At 39.1% G+C, this 23,184-nt stretch overlaps 1 protein-coding gene across 6 annotated transcripts in view; it reads right to left on the bottom strand.

The window, feature by feature from the left end:
• Positions 1-23,184, bottom strand: part of FAM149B1 (family with sequence similarity 149 member B1) — an 83,433-nt gene that overhangs the window by 7,062 nt on the left and 53,187 nt on the right. For 5 of the 6 annotated variants that reach the window (XM_042960527.1, XM_042960528.1, XM_042960531.1 and 2 more), the window contains exons 8-9: positions 4,226-4,350; positions 2,528-2,634 (exon numbers count right to left, since the gene is read on the bottom strand). In XM_042960527.1, coding sequence (XP_042816461.1) covers positions 2,528-2,634; positions 4,226-4,350 — 232 coding nt within the window. The remainder of the gene's footprint in view (positions 1-2,527; positions 2,635-4,225; positions 4,351-23,184) is intronic. The other variant, XM_042960529.1, reaches the window with a different exon arrangement.

Raw genomic sequence — 23,184 nt, 5'->3', positions numbered from 1 at the left:
GAGCCTCCTGCTGCCCAGGGCACTAGGACTACAGAAGATCTCTATTTGCATAAGCAACTGAAATAACACTTTCTGTAAGTACTCGGATAAGTAAAATATGCCGAAACAGTTCAGTAGTTTAAACTTTGCCCTACAGATTTGGGGGTTTTTATTTTGTTTTTTTAAAACATAGGAGAGACATTTGTGCTATAAGACACCTAGGAGAGCATTTGGACAAGGAAATGGAGGGAAAGTGAAAGAATTAAGCTCTACCACATGCTCTTTTGGCTTTCAACAAGTTTCTCAAACTTTCAGGCCCTTTGATGTCTTGTTGTGCAAACTATACCTCAGTGTTTGGAGGACTGTGAAGAGGAAATACCCATCAAGGAATGGACTAAACCTTGAGCATTACTCACAAGAGATCTTGCTGGTCTTCCTGCCTCCCTAACCATTCACTTATTAGCCTTTCCACACCCAAACTCCTTTCCATTACAGAAGCTTTAGGCCTTAAGTGCTCTATGCTTATCTTTATTTTGTCTTTTGGACTACTCATTTATAATTCTGGATTCAGTATCACCTCTAGCCAAGTGACTTCTAGATCACCTTCCAAAGGTGACCTCTTTGATGTTGCCAGTGAGATGGCCTGGCATTATAAACTCAACACACCCCAAACCAAATTCATCTTTATCCCACAACAAGTTTCCCTTGAAACAAGTTTCCCTTCTCAGAGTTGACTTTGGTTCTTCTATTTTTATAGAATCTGATTTCTTTTACAGTAGCTCCTAAAATATTCCATTCCTTTCTTATCTTTTGCTACAACTTGAGTACAGACTTTTAGTAGCTCATGCTTGAACACACACACACACACACACACACACACACACACATGCACATACACACACATGCACACACACATGTATATATAGACACACACATATATAATTCTTATTTTTTTTAGCTTTTTTTTTTTAACGTTTATTTATTTTTGAGACAGAGAGAGACAGAGCATGAACAGGGGAGGGGCATAGAGAGAGAGAGACACAGAACCCGAAGCAGGCTCCAGGCTCTGAGCCATCAGCCCAGAGCCCGACGCCGGGCTCGAACTCACAGACCGCAAGATTGTGACCTGAGCTGAAGTTGGACGCTTAACTGACTGAGCCACCCAGGCGCCCCTTTCTTTTAGTTTTTTAATGTTTTTTTATTATTTTTGAGAGCGATAGAGTGCAAGTAGGAGAGGGGCAGAGAGAGAGGGAGACACAGAATCTGAAGCAGGCTCCAGGCTCTGAGCCGTCAGCACAGAGCCCAATGTGGGACTCGAATCCACAAGATGTGAGATCATGACCTGAGCCAAAGTTGGACGCTTAACCGACTGAACCACCCAGACGCCCCCCCCCCCTTTTTTTAAGTAATCTCTCCACCCCAGCATGGGGCTCGAACTCACAATCCCAGGATAAAGAGTTGCATGCTCTTCTCACTGAGCTACTCAGGTGCCCCTTGAATCCCTATGTTAATTAGACTCTTTACCTTCAGTTCCTCCTGCTTCAATCTGTGTTCTGTGAAATCTATCTTTCAGATTCCTGATTTAAATATATGTGCTCCCAACTGAATCATACATTGCTGGCAGAAGTGTCAAATGGTGTAATTAGCTTTGGCAAACTATGGCAGTTTCTTATAAAATTAAACATATACTTGTCCTATGACACTGTCTACATACTGACCCAAGAAAAATGAGGCCATAGGTCTACAAAAAAAAAAGACCTGTGCAAGAATGTTTATAGTGCCTTTAAGCATAACAGCCCTGATCTGGAAACACCCCAGGTGTTCACTAACAGGAGAATGGAAAATGAATTGTGATGTATTCTTACAGTAGAATCTTACTTGGCAATAAAAGAGAAGATCATGTGCAACAACATAAATGGATCTCAAAAACATGGCATTCAAAACCCCCAGTCTGGTCCCAGCCTTCATCAATTTCATAGCCTTTTTTCCCACTAATTACACCATGATATATCTGTTTTAACTCTGAAAGATTGTCAGTGGTCTTAGGTCAGAAGCATTAAAATTGTGACCTACCTCTTCCTTTTCTCATTATAGCAAAACTGGTCTGCTTTCTCTTCTAAACAGTTCTTATTTTCTTGTTTCCAAACCTTTTCCCACACCATTCCTCCTACCTACAATAGCATTGTTGCTCTTCTCTGCTTATCCAAACTCCCATCTTTGAAGGAAAAGTTCAAACCTACAGTTACCCACCAAAATGCCTTCCTTCTTTGGGATCACCATGCATTCATTCTGGGTACCACACACTTGACATTCAGTCACAAAGATGCCCTATATGGGTCTCTTTTTACCCATGTGTGTCTTCTCTTTCCAGTTACATTATCTGCTCCTTTAGGATGGAAACCATTTCCTTAGATGTTTTTACTTCACAAATTTCTCTGGTTGCTTGGTAGGTACTCAATATGCATATTGATCAACTGATTTAGCTTTCCTTTTATTTCTCAGTGATCTATGTAAATTCTAGAGTCTATTAAAACTTTATACTTCTTACAGTAGCTTGTCCATTAGGGAGAGATTTCTTGGTTGTAGAGGCATCCCATGGACCAAGAGACCATTCACATTTGGCTGATGACCACTTGCTGCTTGACAGAGATTCATCTACATGTCAAAAGAAAATGTTACTTGTTATTGGTCGGTGAAGATACTTGCTTGGTTTCCCAACTTTGCCGAAAGATAATATTTACAAATTAGGAGATCTGTACATTTTTCTCCTATGCCTTAACTTTTGTAATATCTTTCTCCAGTAGCCTAGCTGGGTCCCCAAGTCCACTGTTAAAATCACAAGTCAGAGTCCTTTTCTCTTCATTTTTAAATGACAGCAGGCAAGGGAAGCCTGATCAACTGAGATGAAAGCTGTTGACAGCCACTCTGATAAGGGATAGAGAACTTCATTACTATCATTATTTACATTAGAAAAGAAAACCAAAAAGAAAACAAAATATGAAACAAAAATAGAAAAAAAAAAGTAAACTCTGATGTAATCTCTTTCACCATCAAACAATCTTCTACTCTGCACAAACATACTTTCTCTTTCACTACCCTGGAGCAGTCAGCTACTGTCATTACCTAAAATCTGAAGACTTTTATTAGAAAGAGTTAATCTTATTTGTTCTAGTGTTATCAGGGTTTAATCTTCCTTGGACTGACATTGCCACCTTGAAGTGCTGTTGATTTTCTCTGTCAGATCATCAGTTCAGTGCCCTTTCTGGCTATCTCCTTTTCTGCTGTAGCATGCATTTTCCTCCTACTCTCTCTCAGGAATCTTTGAACTAACGCTTCTCTTTCCTTTGGTCACTAGCAGCCAGAAACATTTAAGTTAACTATTCATAACTTAGGGTACCTAACCCATAGTCAGACCACTTACTTAAGCATGTTAGAAGTATTTTATTACCACCAAGAACATTAGTTTACCTGGTTAAGCCACCAATGTGATAAGATATGGATGGGCCTTCCTGATTTTATTTTTATGTAACACATATGTAAATCCAGCAGGACAATATCAGCCAGTATGCCAACAAAGCAAATACTAGATCTGGTTGTAAAACTCAGGGTTGATGAGCATGGCTCAAGGATTAGAATCCCCCCACCCCTTTTTTTTGGCCACAAGTTAACACTGAAACTACCATGTAGGAATTGGGACTAGATGAGGCGATGTGAGACCAGGTTCATCAGCCTTCTGCAAGAAATGGCTGTCCTTATGTCTGTCCACAGATTTAATTGGGACTTCTTTTTCCTTACTTTGGTTTGCTTTTTATGCCTCCGTTATTAATGAGTACTAAACACCCAAAAGGCAAAAAAGTCAACAGATTCAAATGTCAAAAATAAAAATCAGGTAGGCTGAGAGAAGAGAAAAAGGAGTCAAAATGGAGAAATTCAAAGCATAGGATGTTACCCTTTTCGTCATATCCTTTATTCTTCTCCCAAACAGACTTAGGCTAACCATATAGCTGATTCTACGTTGTGTAACTTATGGGTGACTTTTTAAGAAAGCTGACTATTAACCCTAATTAGCTATTAATTTTTTAAACTGAAATTAAACTTATAAGTGCAGAGTCACTGGATTATTGTGATAAACACATTACTGAAAAAAAGTTAGGTCATAAATAATAAAATTAAGGCAAATAACTCTGAGCAAACTTCTGGCAAGAACAGTCGTAGGTTCTCCAGTACATTCCCGTGTGGGGCTTACTGTATTTGAGGTGATGGACAGCACCTTCGACTGTGGCACTCGAGGTAAAACCAAGGGTTGTGGTTCACTCAGCACACAGGGGCTTTCTGAAACTGGTCTGGTGTTTGCAACATTACTCTCATCATCTGAACAAAGGAATAGAATCTGTTACCCATGGATATCTTCAGACCCACAACAAAACCGAAAAATAATCTTCCCTGAGAATTCATAATCTCAAGATAAGCTTCATGCATTTTTGCAGCCCAACTTAATACCACCTGCATGGTTCAAAAAACAAAACAAAAACAAAAAACAACCCTCAAATTAAGTTAAGTGGTTTCCAAGGCTGGTGATACCTACTTGTACCTAGCAGAAGGAAAAACAACTCTAGAGCAAAGCTGTCCAATAGAATATTTGGAGTTGATGGAAATACTCTACATATGCACTGTCCAATATAATGGCCTCCAGTCACATGTGGCTCTAAAGCCCTTAAATCTGGCTAGTGTTATAACCAAGTAGATTTGGAAAAGAAAAAAACTACAGAAGAGAACTAGAAATGCTAAAATTAAAAACAGAATTAATAGATTAGATACTGCTGAAGACAGAATTAGTGAACTAGAAGAAAAATGTGAAGAAATAATTCTGAATTAAGCACAGAGGAAAAATGAAAAATATGAACTACACACTAAAAAGATAATTTTACTGTATGTAAATTATAACTTAATTTTTAAAATGGATAAATAAAACCACAATGAAACTTCCTTTTAAGTGTTGTCAAAAAATTAAACATTGATTAGTAAGTACTGATGAGACTGCACACAGGAACTTGTGTACTTGTTAATGGGCATACAGAACTGGTACAATCACTTTGGATAATTTGATGTTATCTAGTAAATTGATGATGCATATTATCTATGACCCAGAAAACTGTATTCCTTTGTATATACCCTAGAGGAAATCTTACACATGTGTACTAGGAGAAGTGTTCAAGATTGTTTATAGCATCATTGATCATAATTTCAAAACACTGGATTTGGGGATTTTAGCACTTCTCATCATCAGTTATAGCTCCAAAGCTCAATTCAAGATGAGGAATCATGTTTCTGAGTAGAATTGACATGCACTCTGGGTCTTCATTGTTTCTAAATCACTTCCATTATCATCATTTGGCTTCCTGCTCTGGTTTAATTCAGAGAAAGTATATCTTTTCTTGACAGAAATGTCCAGCGAAGCTTGTTTCTGCATTAGCAAATTAGGGTTAATAGTAACAATAATTATTCATTTTAATTATTAGGTTTGGTTTTAAAATATTCTTTCAAAAAAAGGGGGGTGCCTGGGTGGTTCAGTTGGTTAAGCATCTGACTCTTGATTTCAGCTCAGATCATGATCTTGTGTTTCATGGGATCAAGCCCCACATCAGGCTCTGTGCTGACCATGTGGAGCCTCCTTGGGATTCATTCTCATTCCCTCTCTCCCTTCCCCTAACCCCCTCTCAAAATAAATAAATAAATATTAAAAAAATAAAATATTCTTTCATAATTTGGATTTTTAAAATGGCCTGATTAAAAGTTAAATGACTAGAGTGGTTAGGGGCACCTTAACTCAGTCCGTTAAGCATCTGACTCTTGATTTCGACTCATGTTACAATCTCCTGGCTTGTGAGTTTGAGTCTTGTGTTGGGCTCTGCACAGACAGTGTGGAGTCTGCTTGGGATTCTCTCTCTCTCTCCCTGCCCCTCCCCCCCCTCAAAATAAGCAAACTTAAAAAGAAGTTTAAATGACTGTGAAAACAACAAGTTATAAAAATAAATGTTTACATTTCCTCAAGGTTCTACATACTTTTGGGTTACAGTTGACAAACCTTAAAATACCACAAGTTGTCAAATGGTCCTATGCAGTTTGGCTTTGTTCCTCATGGAGGGGTAGAAAAAGTTGCTTTAGTAGTAGGGATAGGTTTGTACCAGCACCGGTAGGTTGGCTCTGATATCAACTAACCAACTGGTCCACACCAAATCCAAAAATGCAAGAGTTATTTCCATACTTCAAGATGTTATTTTTAAAAAGTAATGATAATATCTAACATTTATTACACTCTTACATATTCCAGTAACTATTTTATATCCTCTAATGTAACTCATTTATTCCTTACAGAACCCTATCAGAATTAGTATCATACTAATATAAAGAAATTTAATCACATATATACAGAGTCTGTAGAAGTATACATAGCCACATCCACACATTTACATATGGTTTATGGCTGCATTCAAGGGCAGAGCTGAGTAATTGCAACAGCCCAACCTTGGTAAATTGTGAAAGGTGAAATGAAAGTTTTTTCTGATATCTCAATGCTTGATACTGAAAAATTGAAAGAGTCTCTTTATTTATCGCCAGTGTTTATTATTGAGTTGCCTGGCTGGTTCAGTCAGTACAGCATGCCACTCTTGATTTCAGATCGTGAGGTCAAGCCCCACATTGGTCATGAAGCCTACTTAAAATTTAAGAAAAAAAGTATTTATTATTATTGCAGTTTGGATATGACTGTGGACTTTATAATTTATCTCATATTATCAAAACCTTAAACTCATAAACCAGTTAGTTTTTTTATTTTGTGTTGTTTTGTTTTTAGAGACAGTGGGGGAAGTGCAGAGAGAGGGAGAGAGAGTCTCAAGCAGCTCCATACCCAGCACGGAGCCCAACATGGGGTTCAATCTCACCACCCTGAGATTATGACCTGAGCCAAATATCAAGAGTCAGATGCTTAACCAACTGAGCCACGAGGTTCCCCTTAACTAGTTAGTTTTTAAAGGGTGTTGGTTCTAAACTCTAATACTAGCTTTAAAAGAGAACTTGACAAGCATACAACAGAGTGGCTTAAAAAAGAACCCACACAGTATCAAATATAGCAAACATGGAGCAACTGGAACTCTCATACAGTACTGAAGAGTGTAAATAGATGCAACCACTTTGGAAAATTTTTTGACAGTAGCCACTGAAGTTGGAATAGCACGTTTTATGACCCATTTGTGCTACTTTTAGTCATGTATTACATGCATAAAAGACACATACAAAAATATTCCTGCCAACACTATATGCTGGTAAACTGCAAACTACTCAAATGCCCATCAACAGTAAAATGTGATACAGTCATACAATAGAATATAACAATGAAAATCTTGGGGCACCTGGGTGGCTCAGTTGATTGAGCATCTGACTTTGGCTCAGGTCATGATCTCATGGTTCATGGGTTCAAGCCCCATGTCAGGCTCTGTGTTAACAGGTCAGAGCCTGGAGCCTGCTTCGGATTCTGTGTGTCCCTCTCTCTCTGTTCCTCCCCTGCTCATGCTCTGTCTCTCTCTCTCTGGCAGGTAGGAGGGAGGAGAGAGTGGATGATGGGTATTGAGGAGGGCACCTGTTGGGATGAGCACTGGGTGTTGTATGGAAGCCAATTTGACAATAAATTTCATATTTTAAAAAAAAGAAAAAAAAGGAAAAACAAAAAAATAAATAAAACTATTTCTCCATCAAAAAAATAAAATAGAAAAATAAAAAAATAAAAATTACCCCCAAAATTAAAAAAATAAAGATTAAAAAAATGTTTAAAAAAACCCAATGAAAATATTACTACAAGCAAAACAGTTGAATTTAGCAATGTTGAGTTTAAAAAGACAGATGCAGAATAGTATATACTATAGCAATCCATTCTTATAAAGTTATAAAACAGACAAAATTAATCCTAATAGGATAGGGTTACTCTTCGGGATGTAGAAGTTTAGTAAGTGACTGAGAAAGCACGAGAAGGGTTTGTGAAGTGTTGGTAACATTTTATTCTTGGTCTGGGCACTGGTCATATATGTGGATTCATTTTTTTTTTTTTTACTTGAAGTATAGTTGACACATGAGTTTCAGGTGTACAACACAATGATTTGACAATTATGTACATTTCAGAATTCTTGCTACTGATGCATAGTTACCATCTCTTACCAAAATTGTTACTATATTTTGAATATATTCCCTATACTGTACTTTCATCCCAGTGACTTATTGTATAACTGGCAGTTTGTACCTCTTAATCTTCCTCACCTATTTCATTTATCCCCCCACCACCCTTCCCTCTGGCAACCACTAGTTTGTTCTCTGTGAGTCTGTTTTTATTTCCCTTACTTTTCCCCTTTTGTTTCCCTTTCCCACTTATTTTTTTTAATATTTATTTTGAGAGAGAAAGAGCAAGAGTGGGGTAAGAGCAGAGAAAGAGGCGGAGAGAGATAATCCCAAGCAGGATCTGCGCTATCAGTGCAGAGCCTGACACAGGGCTTGAACTCACAAACCGTGACATTATGACCTAAGCTGAAATCAAGTGTCAGACACTTAACTGACTGAGCCACACAGGCACCCCTATTTCGTTTTTTACATTACACTTAGAAGTTAAATCATGGTATTTGTGTTTTTCTATCTTATTTAACTTAGTATAATACTTTTTAGGACCATCCATGTTGTTGGGAATGGCAAGATTTCTTTCTTTTTTTTCAATGGTTTTTTTTTTTATTTTTATTTTTTTTCAATATATGAAGTTTATTTTCAAATTGGTTTCCATACAACACCCAGTGCTCATCCCAAAAGGTGCCCTCCTCAATACCCATCACCCACCCTCCCCTCTCTCCCACCCCCCATCAACCCTCAGTTTGTTCTCAGTTTTTAAGAGTCTCTTATGCTTTGGCTCTCTCCCACTCTAACCTCTTTTTTTTTTTTTCTTCCCCTCCCCATGGGTTCCTGTTAAGTTTCTCAGGATCCACATAAGAGTGAAACATATGGTATCTGTCTTTCTCTGTATGGCTTATTTCACTTAGCATCACACTCTCCAGTTCCATCCACGTTGCTACAAAGGGCCATATTTCATTCTTTCTCACTGCCACGTAGTACTCCATTGTGTATATACCACAATTTCTTTATCCATTCATCAGTTGATGGACATTTAGGCTCGCTCCACAATTTGGCTATTGTTGAGAGTGCTGCTATAAACATTGGGGTACAAGTGCCCCTATGCATCAGTACTCCTGTATCCCTTGGGTAAATTCCTAGCAGTGCTATTGCTGGGTCATAGGGTAGGTCTGTTTTTAATTTTTTGAGGAATCTCCACACTGTTTTCCAGAGTGGCAGCACCCGTTTGCATTCCCACCAACAGTGCAGGAAGACTCTCGTTTCTCCACATCCTCTCCAGCATCTATAGTCTCCTGGTTTGTTCATTTTAGCCACTCTGACTGGTGTGAGGTGATATCTGAGTGTGGTTTGGATTTGTATTTCCCTGATGAGGAGCGACATTGAGCATCTTTTCATGTACCTGTTGGCCATCCAGATGTCTTCTTTAGAGAAGTGTCTATTCATGTTTTCTGCCCATTTCTTCACTGGGTTATTTGTTTTTTGGGTGTGGCGTTTGGTGAGCTCTTTATAGATTTTGGATACTGGCCCTTTGTCCGATATGTCATTTGCAAATATTCCGTTGGTTGCCTTTTAGTTTTGTTGATTGTTTCCTTTGCTGTGCAGAAGCTTTTTATCTTCATGAGGTCCCAATAGTTCATTTTTGCTTTTAATTCCCTTGCCTTTGGGGATGTGTCGAGTAAGAAATTGCTACGGCTGAGGTCAGAGATGTCTTTTCCTGCTTTCTCCTCTAGGGTTTTGATGGTTTCCTGTCTCACATTCAGGTCCTTTATCCATGTTGAGCTTATTTTTTTGAGTGGTGTAAGAAAGTGGTCTAGTTTCATTCTTCTGCATGTTGCTGTCCAGTTCTCCCAGCACCATTTGTTAAAGAGACTCTTTTTTCCATTGGATGTTCTTTCCTGCTTTGTCAAAGATTAGTTGGCCATACTTTTGTGGGTCTAGTTCTGGGGTTCCTATTCTATTCCATTGGTCTATGTGTCTGTTTTTGTGCCAATACCATGCTGTCTTGATGATGACAGCTTTGTAGTAGAGGCTAAAGTCTGGGATTGTGATGCCTCCTGCTTTGGTCTTCTTCTTCAAAATTACTTTGGCTATCCGGGGCCTTTTGTGGTTCCATATGAATTTTAGGATTGCTTGTTCTAGTTTCGAGAAGAATGCTGGTGCAATTTTGATTGGGATTGCATTGAATGTGTAGATAGCTTTGGGTAGTATTGACATTTTAACAATATTTATTCTTCCAACCCATGAGCACGGAATGTTTTTCCATTTCTTTATATCTTCTTCAGTTTCCTTCGTAAGCTTTCTATAGTTTTCAGCATACAGATCTTGTACATCTTTGGTTAGATTTATTCCTAGGTATTTTATGCTTCTTGGTGCAATTGTGAATGGGATCAGTTTCTTTATTTGTCTTTCTGTTGCTTCATTATTAGTGTATAAGAATGCAACTGATTTCTGTACATTGATTTTGTATCCTGCAACTTTGCTGAATTCATGTATCCGTTCTAGTAGACTTTTGGTGGAGTCTATCTGGTTTTCCATGTATAATATCATGTCATCTGCAAAAAGTGAAAGCTTGACTTCATCTTTGCCAGTTTTGATGCCTTTGATTTCCTTTTGTTGTCTGATTGCTGATGCTAGCACTTCCAACACTATGGTAAACAACAGCAGTGAGAGTGGACATCCCTGTCGTGTTCCTGATCTCAGGGGGAAAGCTCTCAGTTTTTCCCCATTGAGGGTGATATTAGCTGTGGGCTCTTCATAAATGGCTTTTATGATGCTTAAGTATGTTCCTTCTATCCCGACTTTCTTGAGGGTTTTTATTCAGAAACGATGCTGAATTTTGTCAAATGCTTTTTCTGCATCGATTGACAGGATCATATGGTTCCTATCTTTTCTTTTATTAATGTGATGTATCACGTTGATTGATTTGCGAATGTTGAACCAGCCCTGCATCCCAGGAATGAATCCCACTTGATCATGGTGAATAATTCTTTTTATGAGCTGTTGAATTCGATTTGCTAGTATCTTATTGAGAATTTTTGCATCCATATTCATCAGGGATATTGGCCTGTAGTTCTCTTTTGTTACTGGGTCTCTGTCTGGTTTAGGAATCAAAGTAATACTGACTTCATAGAATAAGTCTGGAAGTTTTCCTTCCCTTTCTATTTTTTGGAACAGCTTGAGAAGGATAGGTATTATATCTGCTTTAAATGTCTGGTAGAATTCCCCAGGGGAGCCATCTGGTCCTGGACTCTTATTTGTTGGGAGATTTTTGATAACTGATTCAATTTCTTCACTGGTTATGGGTCTGTTCAAGCTTTCCATTTCCTCCTGTTTGAGTTTTGGAAACATGTGGGTGCTTAGGAATTTTTCCATTTCTTCCAGGTTGTCCAGTTTGTTGGCATATAATTTTTCATAGTATTCCCTGATAATTGCTTGTATTTCTGAGGGATTGGTTGTAATAATTCCATTTTCATTCATGATTTTATCTATTTGGGTCATCTCCCTTTTCTTTTTGAGAAGCCTGGCTAGAGGTTTATCAATTTTGTTTATTTTTTCAAAAAACCAACTCTTGGTTTCATTGATATGCTCTACAGGTTTTTTAGATTCTATATTGTTTATTTCTGCTCTGATCTTTATTATTTCTCTTCTTCTGCTGGGTTTGGGGTGTCTTTGCTGCTCTGCTTCTGTTTCCTTTAGGTGTGCTGTTAGATTTTGTATTTGGGATTTTTCTTGTTTCTTGAGATAGGCCTGGATTGCAATGTATTTTCCTCTCAGGACTGCCTTCACTGCATCCCAAAGCGTTTGGATTGTTGTATTTTCATTTTCGTTTGTTTCCATTTTTTAATTTCTTCTCTAATTGCCTGGTTGACCCATTCATTCTTTAGTAGGGTGTTCTTTAACCTCCATGCTTTTGGAGGTTTTCCAAACTTTTTCCTGTGGTTGATTTCAAGTTTCATAGCATTGTGGTCCGAAAGTATGCATGGTATGATCTCAATTCTTGTATACTTATGAAGGGCTGTTTTGTGACCCAGTATGTGATCTATCTTGGAGAATGTTCCATGTGCACTCGAGAAGAAAGTATATTCTGTTGCTTTGGGATGCAGAGTTCTAAATATATCTGTCAAGTCCATCTGATCCAATGTATCAGTCAGGGCCTTTGTTTCTTTATTGATCCTGTATCAAGATGATCTATCCATTGTTTTAAGTGGAGTATTAAAGCCCCCTGATATTACCACATTCTTATTAATAAGGTTGCTTATGTTTGTGATTAATTGTTTTATATATTTGGGGGCTCCTGTATTTGGTGCATAGACATTTATAATTGTTAGCTCTTCCTGATGGATAGTCCCTGTACTTATTATATAATGCCCTTCTTCATCTCTTTTTACAGCCTTTAATTTAAAGTCTAGTTTATCGGATATAGGTATGGCTACTCCAGCTTTCTTTTGACTTCCAGTAGCATGATAAATAGTTCTCCATCCCCTCACTTTCAATCTGAAGGTGTCCTCAGGTCTAAAATGAGTCTCTTATAGACAGCAAATAGATGGGTCTTGTTTTTTTTATCCATACTGATACCGTATGTCTTTTGGTTGGAGCGTTTAGTCCACTTACATTCAGTGTTATTATTGAAAGATATGGGTTTAGAGTCATTGTGATGTCTGTAGATTTCATGCTTGTAGTGATGTCTCTGGTATTTTGTGGTCCTTGTAACATTTCACTCACAGAATCCCCCTTAGGATCTCTTGTAGGGCTGGTTTAGTGGTGATGAATTCCTTCAGTTTTTGTTTGTTTGGGAAGACCTTTATCTCCTTCTATTCTAAATGACAGATTTGCTGGGTAGAGGATTCTCGGCTGCATATTTTTTTCTGTTCATCGCCTTGAAGATTTCCTGCCATTCCTTTCTGGCCTGCCAAGTTTCAGTAGATAGGTCTGCCACTAGTCTTATGGGTCTCCCTTTGTAGGTTAGAGCCTGTTTATCCCTAGCTGCTTTCAGAATTTTCTCTTTATCCTTGTGTTTTGCCAGTTTCACTATGATATGTCATGCAGAAGATCGATTCAAGTTATGTCTGAAGGGAGTTCTCTGTGCCTTTTGGATTTCAATGCCTTTTTCCTTCCCCACATCAGGGAAGTCTCAGCTATGATTTGTTCAGGTACACCTTCAGCCCCTTTCTCTCTCCCTTCCTCTTCTGGAATTCCTATTATCCGGATATTGTTCCGTTTGATTGCATCACTTAGTTCTCTAATTCTCCTCTCATACTCCTGGATTTTTTTTTTTATCTCTCTTTTTCTCAGCTTCCTCTTTTTCCATAATTTTATCTTCTAAGTCACCGATCTCTCCTCTGCCTCCTCAATCCAAGCTGTGGTCGCCTCCATTTTATTTTGCACATCATTTATACTATTTTTTTTAGCTCCTCATAACTATTTCTTAGTCCTTGATCTCTGTAGCAATAGATTCTCTGCTGTCCTCTATACTTTTTTCAAGCCCAGCGTTTAATTTTATGACTATTATTCTAAATTCTTTTTCCATTATATTGCTTAAATCGTTTTTGATGAATTTGTTAGCTGTCGCTACTTCCTGGAGTTTCTTTTGAGGAGAATTCTTCCGTTTCATCATTTTGGGTAGTCCCTGGGGTAGCTCCAAACTGCAGGGCACTTCCCCTGTACTGTCCAGAGTACAGTGGGCAGGGCCTCAGTCAGACCCAATGTCTGCTCCCAGCCCACTGCTGGGGCCACAATCAGACTGGTGTGTACCTTATCTTCTCCTCTCCCAGGGGAAGGACTCACTGTGGAGTAGTGTGACTCCCATCTGGGCTACTTGCACACTGCCAGGATTGTGGTGCTGCTTCGATGGGATCTGGAGTATTAGCTGGGGTGGATCCGCAAGGTGCCGAGGGGCAGGAGGAGCAGGCTCAGCTCACTTTGCCTTTGGTAGTGCAGGAGGGGCCTATCAGCACCAGGAGGGAGGCAGACTCGGTGGAGGGATGGATCCACAGAAGCACACAGTTGGGTGTTTGTGCAGTGCAAGCAAGTTTGGTGATGGGAACTGGTTCCTTTTGGAAATTCGGCTGGGGGATGGGAGAGGGAGATGGCGCTTGCCAGTGCCTTTGTTCCCCGCCAAGCTGAGTGCTGTCTTCTAGGGTTCAGCAACTCTCCCTCCTGGTGTCCTCTCGCCCTCCCTGCTCTCTGAGAACAGAGCTATTGACTTTTAACATTCCAGATGTAAGTCCTGCTGGCTGTCAGAACTCATGCAGTCTGGCCCCTCCGCTTTTGCAAGCCAGACTTGGGGGCTCTGCCTTGCTGGGTGGCTGCCCCTCCACTGCCCCGGCTCCCTCCCGCCAGTCCGTGTAGCACGCACCACCTCTCCACCCTTCCTACCCTCTTCCATGCGCCTCTTGTCTATGCTTGGCTCCGGAGAGTCCATTCTGCTAGTCTTCTGGTGGTTTTCTGGGTTATTTAGGCAGAGGTGGGTGGAATCTAATCGATCAGCAGGACACGGTGAGCCCAGTGTCCTCCTACCCCACCATCTTCCCGAAATCCTCTTTTAACGTATTTTAAAATACAGTTTGCTAATATTTTGTTGAAGATTTTTGTATGTGTGTTCATCAGGGATATTGGTCTGTAATTTTATGTTTTTGTGTTTGTCTTCTTTTGTATCAGGATAATTCTGATCTTATAGAATGAACTTGGAAGCATTCCTTCCTCTTCTGTTTTTTGGAATAGTTTGAGAGGGGTAGTTATTAATTTGTCTTAAAATGTTTGCTAGAATTCACCTGTAAAGCATCATGTCCCAGACTTTTCTTAGAAAATTTTTTATTACAAATTCAAAATTCTGTTACTAATAATTGATCTGTTCAGATTTTCTAGTTCTTTCTCATTTATTCTTAGAGAATTGTATGTTTCCATTAATTTATCCATTTCTTCTAGATTATCTAATTTGTTGGTATATGATTTTTGATATAGTGTCTTATTATCCTTGCATTTCTCTGGATTAGTTTGTACCTTCTCTTTCATTTCTGATTTTATTTGAGCCCTCTTTTTTTATTGGTGAGTGTGGTACTAAAGGTTTATCAATTTTAATTTTCAAAGAAACAGCCCTTAGTTTCAGTGATCTTTTCTAATGATTTGTAGTCTCTAATTCATTTGTTTCTACTTTGAGCATGATTATTTTCTTCCTTCTACTAACTCTGGGCTTTGTTCTACTTTTTCTAATGCCTTTAAGTGTAAAATTTGAAAGTTTGAGACTTTTCTTGGTTTTTCAGATAGCCCTGTATTGCTATAACCTTCCCTCTTGGAAGCACTTTTGCTGTGTCCCAAAGATTTTGAACCATCATGTTTCCATTTTCATTTGTATCCAGGTATTTTTTGATTTCCTCTTCAATTTTTTTCATTGACCCATTTGGGCTATTTAGTAATATGTTGTTTAGCCTCCACGTGTTTGTATTTCTTCCTGTTTTTTTCTTGTAATTGATTTCTCATTTCATACCATTGTGATTGGAAAAGATACTTGATATTATTTAAATGTTAAATTTATTGAGACTGATTTTGTGGACTAACATGATCTATCCTTGAGAATGTTCCATGTATACTTGTTTCATGTGTATTCTGTTTTAGGATGGAATCTTCTGTATATATCTGTTAACTCTACCATGTGTGATGTATCATCCAAAGCCACTGTTTCCTTATTGATCTGCTTTCTAAATGATATATACATATATAGATATGGGATGTTGAAGTCCCCTCATATTATTGTATTATACTGTACATTTCTACCTTTGTGTTTGTTAATATTTGCTTCATATATTTAGGTACTCCTATATTGGATGTGTAGATATTTACAATTATTATATTCTCTTGTTGGATTGATCCCTTCATTATTATGTAATGCTTCTCTTTGTTTTAAATTTTTTTTAACGTTTTTATTCACTTTTTGAGAAACAGAGACTGTGAGCAGGGGAGGGACAGAGAGAGAGGGAGACACAGATCCAAAGCAGTCTCCAGGCTCTGAGCTGTCAGCACAGACCCTGATGCAGGGCTCAAAACCAGAAACTGTGAGATCGTGACCTCAGCCAAAGTCTGTCGCCCAACAGACTGAGCCACCCAGGTGCCCCTATATTCTTTGTTTTAAAGTCTCTTTTGTCTGATGTAAGTATAGCTACTCTAAGTTTCTTGTGGTTTCCATTTGCATGAAATATCTTTTTCTATCCCTTCACTTTTAATCTCTGTGTGTCCTTAAATCTAAAATGAGTTTCTTTTAGGCAGCATACATATGCGTCTTGTTTTTTTTATCCAGTTACCAAATTTTATTTTTGAGAGAGAGCCTGAGTGGGGGAGGGGCAGAGAGACAGGGGGATAGAGGATCCCAAACGGGGGCTGTGCTGACAGCAGTGAGCCTGATGCCAGGCTCAAACTCATGAACTGTGAGATCATGACCTGAGCTGAAGTTGGATGCTCAACCAACTGAGCCACTAGGCACCCCTAGTCACCAAATTTCTTTTGATTGGAGCATTTAGTCTATTTACTTAAAGTAATTATTGGTAGGTATATACTTATGGCCATTTTGTTAATTGTATTCTTGTTATTTTTGCATTCTTCCCTGTTCTTTTCTTCTTTTTTTGCTCTCTTCCCTTGTGGTTTGATGACTTCCATTATTGTTATTTTTGGATTCCTTTCTGTTTTGCGTGTATCTGTCATAGGTTGTCAGTGTGACATCTGTAACATCCTATTTATATATAGTAGTCTATATTAAGTTGATGGTTCCTTAACTTTGAATACATTCTAAAAGCACTAGATTTTTATTCCTTCATGTTTTATGTATATGATATCATATTTTAGATCTTTTTATTTGGTGTATCTTGACCAACTTTTATAGGTATAATACAAGTTACTACTTATACTAGCTTTATAAGGGATTGATTACTACCATTACTATATGTTTGCTTTTAACAGTAAAATATTTTTCCTTTCGAAATTTTCTTCTACTTATGGCCTTTTCATTTCCACTTAAAGTGCCTTTAACATTCTTTGTAAGGCTGGTTTAGTAGTGATGAACTCTAACTTTTGTTTGTCTGGGAAACTCTTTCTGAATGATAACCCTGCCAGGTAGTATATTCTTGATTGTAGGTTATTCATTTCAGCACTTTGAATATATTATGCCACACCCTTCTGGTTTGCAGAGTTCCTACTCAAAAATCAGCTGATAGCCTTATGAGGTTTCTCTTGTATGTAACTGTTACCTTTTCTCTTGCTGCTTTTAAGATTCTTTGTCTTTAATTTTTGCCATTTTAATTATGTGTCTTGGTGTGGACTTCCTTAAGTTCATCATATTTGAGTTTTTCGGCAATTCCTGGGCCTGGATCTCTGTTTCCTTCCCAAGATTAGGGACGTTTTGGCTATTATTTCTTCAAATAAGTTTTCTACTGTCTTCTCTCTCTCGTTCTCTCTCTATCTCTCTCTCTCCTTCTGTGACCCCTGCAATGTGAATGTCATTACACTTAGTATTATCACGGAGGTTTCTTAACCTAGTCTCTTTTTAAAATTCTTTTTTCTTTTTGCTGTTCAGTTTGGTTACTTTCCATTACCCTGTCTTTCAGATCACTGAACCATTCTCCTGCATCCTCTAATCTGCTGTTGATTCCCTCTGGTGTATTTTTCACTTCAGTTACTGCATTTTTCAATCTGTTTCTTTTATATTTTCTATACCTTTCTATCTTCTACTATTCTCTCAAGTCCAGTGAATATCTTTGAACTCTTCAGTAGGTAGATTGCTTATCTCTATTGCATTTAGATGTTTTTCTATTGTTCTGTCTTGTTCTTTCATTTCAACCTATTCCTTGGTCTCCTGATTTTTTCTGATTCTTTGCTTCTGTGTATTAGGCCTGATTCTGAAAGTGGTTGCCTTATGTAGAAGGTATCCTGTGGTGTGTTATAGTGCATTCCACCCTGGTCACCAGAACCAGGGCTATCCCCTGTGTGGGCTACCTGCACCCTCTGTTGTTCTTGACCCAAGACTACTGTGGGAGCTCTTGTGGGAGTGTTTGCCTCTTGAGCACCTCACTGAGAAGCCTGGCTGAAGCTGCTGTAGGCTCAGTGGTGAGCAAGACTAGTCCTCAGCCTAGCCGTTGCAGTGACCCACTGTGACTGCTGCAGGTGCAGTATTTGGCAGGTCTTGCCCCTGGTGTGGCTAGCTGAGAGACTCAGCAGCACTTACAGTTGACATGCTGGTATGTTAGGTTAGCTTCCCCACTTCCCAGGGCAGGCATCACTTTGTAGATGAGCTGCTCTTGGCCAAGGCTGACTGCCAGGTGTGGCAGGGTGGGAGCCACTTCTGGAGGCACCTGCCAAGTTGGTTGGGTTGGGTGGGGTGAGATCACAGGGAAATGCTGGAGCAGAGCAAGTAATGCCAACAAGATAGATGGAGGTGTCAGAACTGGCTCCCACAAGTGTCTTTTCTGAGTTAGGGAAAGGATAATGGTGTCTGCAAGTACTTCTCTTCCTAGAGAAAGTTGCCACACATCCCTTTTTCTCTGGCATATGTCCTAAAATTAGTCAAGAAATAGCCAGGAAGATGATGGAAGATACCTAGGCTCTCTTTGTCCCATGAATACAACTAGATAAGTATCAAATATCTGAGAAATCAACCTGAAGACTGACAGAACAACTCCACAACTAAAGAGAGAAGAGGCCATATCGAAGAAGGTAGGAAGTGCAGAGATGTGGTTTGGGGCAGAAATGGATCTTGGCTGATGTGGAGGGGTGGGAGCAATGAATGCAGAGAAGGGTGAGAGCGAGAGGAGCATACAGGGGAATACACAAGGAGAACGTTTCCCCATAGTCACTGGCTTAGAAAATGAGAAGGGCAGAATTTCATGAGTTCTTGCAACCAGCGGGGCTTAAAGCCTGGAGTTGTAAAAGTCAGCAGGCTTGGCTAGGATAGAGCCAAGTGTTCCTGAGAGCATTCACAAGAGACACCACTCCAAGAACAAAAGAGCTGGCTAGTGCCATTTTCCTCCCCCACCCCTCAGCATAAACACAGCCACCTGTGGGAATCAGTACAGTGCACACACCAGCTGCCTACACTAAGCCCCACACCCTGCGCTCCAATGGAATTGCCCTCCTCAGTCATGCTAACTTTGTCCCAGTGTGGCAGGACCTCCCCCAGAAGACCAGCACAAACCCTGCCTATACCACATCTCTCAACCAGAGAGTTTTACAGGGCTTCAGTTCCAGTGGAGGTGTGACAGGTCTCATTTCACAAGCACACAAGAGCATACCTAGTTTTAACTCACCACATTGAGGTTTGGGACCACACACTTGCCCACTGCAGGCAAGGCAAGCCTCTGCAGATGACTGACCTGAAGGACAGAGCATCCAGAACACAACAGCAGAGCATATGCAGCACACACATGGCATGAAGTGCCAGGCCCTGGCCACTATATGACCTCTTCCTCATAAAGCCATTACTCTCAGGAATAAGGGATACAACTGGCTTCTCTAGAACAGAGAAGCAGTCAGAGGCTTAGACAAAATGAGAAGACAGAGAAATTTATCCTAAATGAAAAAACAAAATAAAGTCACTGCCAGAGATGTAAGTGAAACAGATATAAACAATCATGAGGGTACTCACTACACTTGAGAAAAGAATGGAAGACACCAGTGAGACCCTTACCACAGAGATAAAAGAGTTAAAAAAGAACCAAAAAATGAAAAGTACAATAAACGGGATTAGAAACATGCATGATGCAAAGAATAGCAGGTTGAAAGAATCAGAAGAACAAATTCATGACCTAGAAGACAAAATAATAGAAAGCAATGAGGTTGAACAAAAGGGAAAGAATACCGCAAATCGAACATAGACTTAAAGATCTCATTGACTGTATCAAACATTATGTTTGTATTATAGGAGTCCCAGAAGAAGAGAGAGTAAAGGGGGCATAAAATTTATTTGAAGAAATAATAGCTGAAAACTTCCCTAATCTGAGGAAGGAAACATATCCAGATCCAAGAGGCACGGAGAGTTCCAAACAAAGTCAACAAAAGCAGACCATACCAAGACATATTGTAATTAAATTTGCAAAATACAGTGATAAAGAAAAAATCTTAAAAGCAGCAAGACAAAAGAAGTCACTAACTTACGAAGAAAAACCCATAAGGCTAGCAGGAGATCTGTTAACAGAAACTTGGTAAGCCAGTAGGGAGTGGCATGAAATATTCAGAGTGCTGAATGGGAAAAATCTGCAGCCAGGAATACTCTTTCAGCAAGGCTATCATTCAAAATAGAAGGAGAGTGGGAAGCCTGCATGGCTCAGTTGGTTGAGCGTCCAACTTCAGTTTAGGCCATGATCTCATGGTTCATGAGTTCAAGCCCCGCATCGGGCTTGCTGCTCTCAGTGCAGAGCCCACTTTGGATCCTCTGTCTCCCTCTTTCTCTGTCTCTCCCCTGCTCATGCTCTCTCTCAAAAATAAATAAACATTAAAAAAATAATAGAAGGAGATAAATAGTTTCTCAGACAAACAAAAACTAATGGAGTTTGTGACCACTAAAACACCCCTGCAAGAAATACTAAAGGGGATTCTCTGAGTGAAAAGAATTGACTAAAAGTGGACGGTATAAAGGCAGGAAAAACAAAATCAGTAAAAATGAGCATTTCTGTAAAAAAAAAATAGTCAAGAAACTCACAAACAAGAATATAAAATATAATATATACCTAAACTGTGGGGAGGCAAGGAAAAAAAGAATGGGTTCAAACTTAAACAACCATCAACTTAATATAGACTGCTATATGCAGAAGAGGTTATATGCAAACCTGATGGTAACCATATATAAAAAAACTACTAACATGCAAATAGTAAAAGAAGGAAATCCAAATATGTCACTAAAGAAAATATCAAAACACAAAAAAGAGAAGACAAGAAGGGATCAGAAAATTCCAGAAATAATCACAAGTAATTAAATGGCAATAAATACATAAAAATTAATAATTACTTTGAATGTAAACAAACTAAATACTCCAATCAAAAGACATAATGTGTCAGAATAGATTAAAAAACAGCACCCATCTATATATCCTGCCTACAAGAGACTCATTTTAGACCATAAAGATACCTACATATTGAAAGTGAGAGGATGGAGAAACATTTATCACACAACTAGATGTCAAAATAAAGGCAGAATAGCAATACTTGTATCAAACTAGACTTTAAAACAAAAACTTGGTAACAAGAAAAAAAGTGGTGCTATATTAATAATAAAGGGAACAATCCAAGAAGATCTAACAACTGTAAATATTTATGCATCTAACATGGAAGCACCCAAATACATAAAACAGTAACAAACATAAAGGAACTGATAATAATACAATAACAGGAGACTTTAACATCCCACTTACATTGGTGAACATATCATCTAAGCAGAAAATTAACAAGGAAATAATGGCTTTGAATGACACACTGGACTGGATGGACCTAATAGATATATTCAGAACATTCCATCCTAAAACAGCAGAATACACATTCTTTTCAAATGCACACCGAACATTCTCTAGAGTAGATCACATATTTAGGCCACAAATAAGCCTCAACAAATACAGGATTGAAATCATACAATGTACCTTTTCTTTTTTTCTTTTTTTTATTATTTTTTTTTAACGTTTATTTATTTTTGAGACAGAGAGAGACAGAGCATGAACGGGGGAGGGTCAGAGAGAGAGGGAGACACAGAATCTGAAACAGGCTCCAGGCTCTGAGCCATCAGCACAGAGCCTGACGCGGGGCTCGAACTCACAGACCGCGAGATCATGACCTGAGCCGAAGTCGGACGCTTAACTGACTGAGCCACCCAGGCGCCCCACAATGTACCTTTTCTGATAACAACATTATGAAACCAGAAGTCAATGACACACACACACAAAAAAATCTGGAAAGACCACAAATACATGGAGGTTAAATACCATGCTACTAAACAATGAGTGACTCAAATAGGAAATAAAATAAGAAATTTAAAAAAATACATGGAAACAAACGAAAATATAATAGTCTAAAACCTTTGGGATGCAACAAAAGCTGTCCTAAGGGGGAAGTATATAGCAATACAGGCCTACCTTAAGAAGCAAGAAAAATCTCAAATAAACAATCTAATCTTACACCTAAAGGAGATAGAAAAAGAACAATAAACAAAGTGTAAAGCCAACAGAAGGAAGGAAATAATGAAGATGAGAGCAGAGATAAGTCACATAAAAACTAAAAAACAAAACAGAACAATAGAGAGGAGGAGTTAGATGGCAGAGAAGTAGGGGGACCTTGGGCTTTCCTAGTCCCTCAAACAGCTGTATTGAGGTCAGATCACTTGGAACACCCAGGAAATCGACCTCTGGACTGGCAGAAGGATCTCTGCAGTTAGAGGGAGACAGTGTGGCAGGTGTGAGGTGCATGGAAGTGAATTTGGGGAGAGAATGGCAGTGCCATGGAGGGGAAGGGAACTTTCTGTGGAGAGACAAAAGGGAGAGAAAGAAAAAGGGGTTCAGAGAGTGCAGCGTTGGTTTTGCACAAGAGGAAAACCTCTCTGGACCATGGACTGGGGACCGGGAAGTACTGAGTGTTGCAGGTTTTGTTTGTTTGTTTGCTTGCTTGCTTGCTTGTTTTTTCCAAGCAGCGTTTGGAGCTCAAACTCAAGTTTTGGAAGTGTGCAACTTTCTCTGGAGCAGAGCCATGGAGTACACCCCTGGTGAACAGGGAGCTGACTTTGGAGTGCATAGCATGGTGTAGAGATCTCCAGGGCACATTGAAAGAGATTATTCCCCTAACTGGAGTACTTTTGAAAGAGGGTATATTGCCTCCCCAAGAGCAAAACATTCTGCAAGTGCCAGCAAAACACTTTCATCAGCAGGGGACAGAGGTGCATTCAGAGGGAACATAACCTTTGCTGCTTTTAGTGGTGCTATACCATATATTCCACACACAGCTCAGATGTGGGACTGTTTTTCAGGGTGAAATGACTTCAGACACAGTGTAGAAAGCCCTAATCTGGAGGATGGGGTGGGTCCACAC

The sequence above is a fragment of the Panthera tigris genome, chromosome D2 (genome assembly GCF_018350195.1).
Source record: "Panthera tigris isolate Pti1 chromosome D2, P.tigris_Pti1_mat1.1, whole genome shotgun sequence".
Lineage (NCBI taxonomy): Eukaryota > Metazoa > Chordata > Mammalia > Carnivora > Felidae > Panthera > Panthera tigris.
This window is presented reverse-complemented; position numbering and strand designations above follow the sequence as displayed.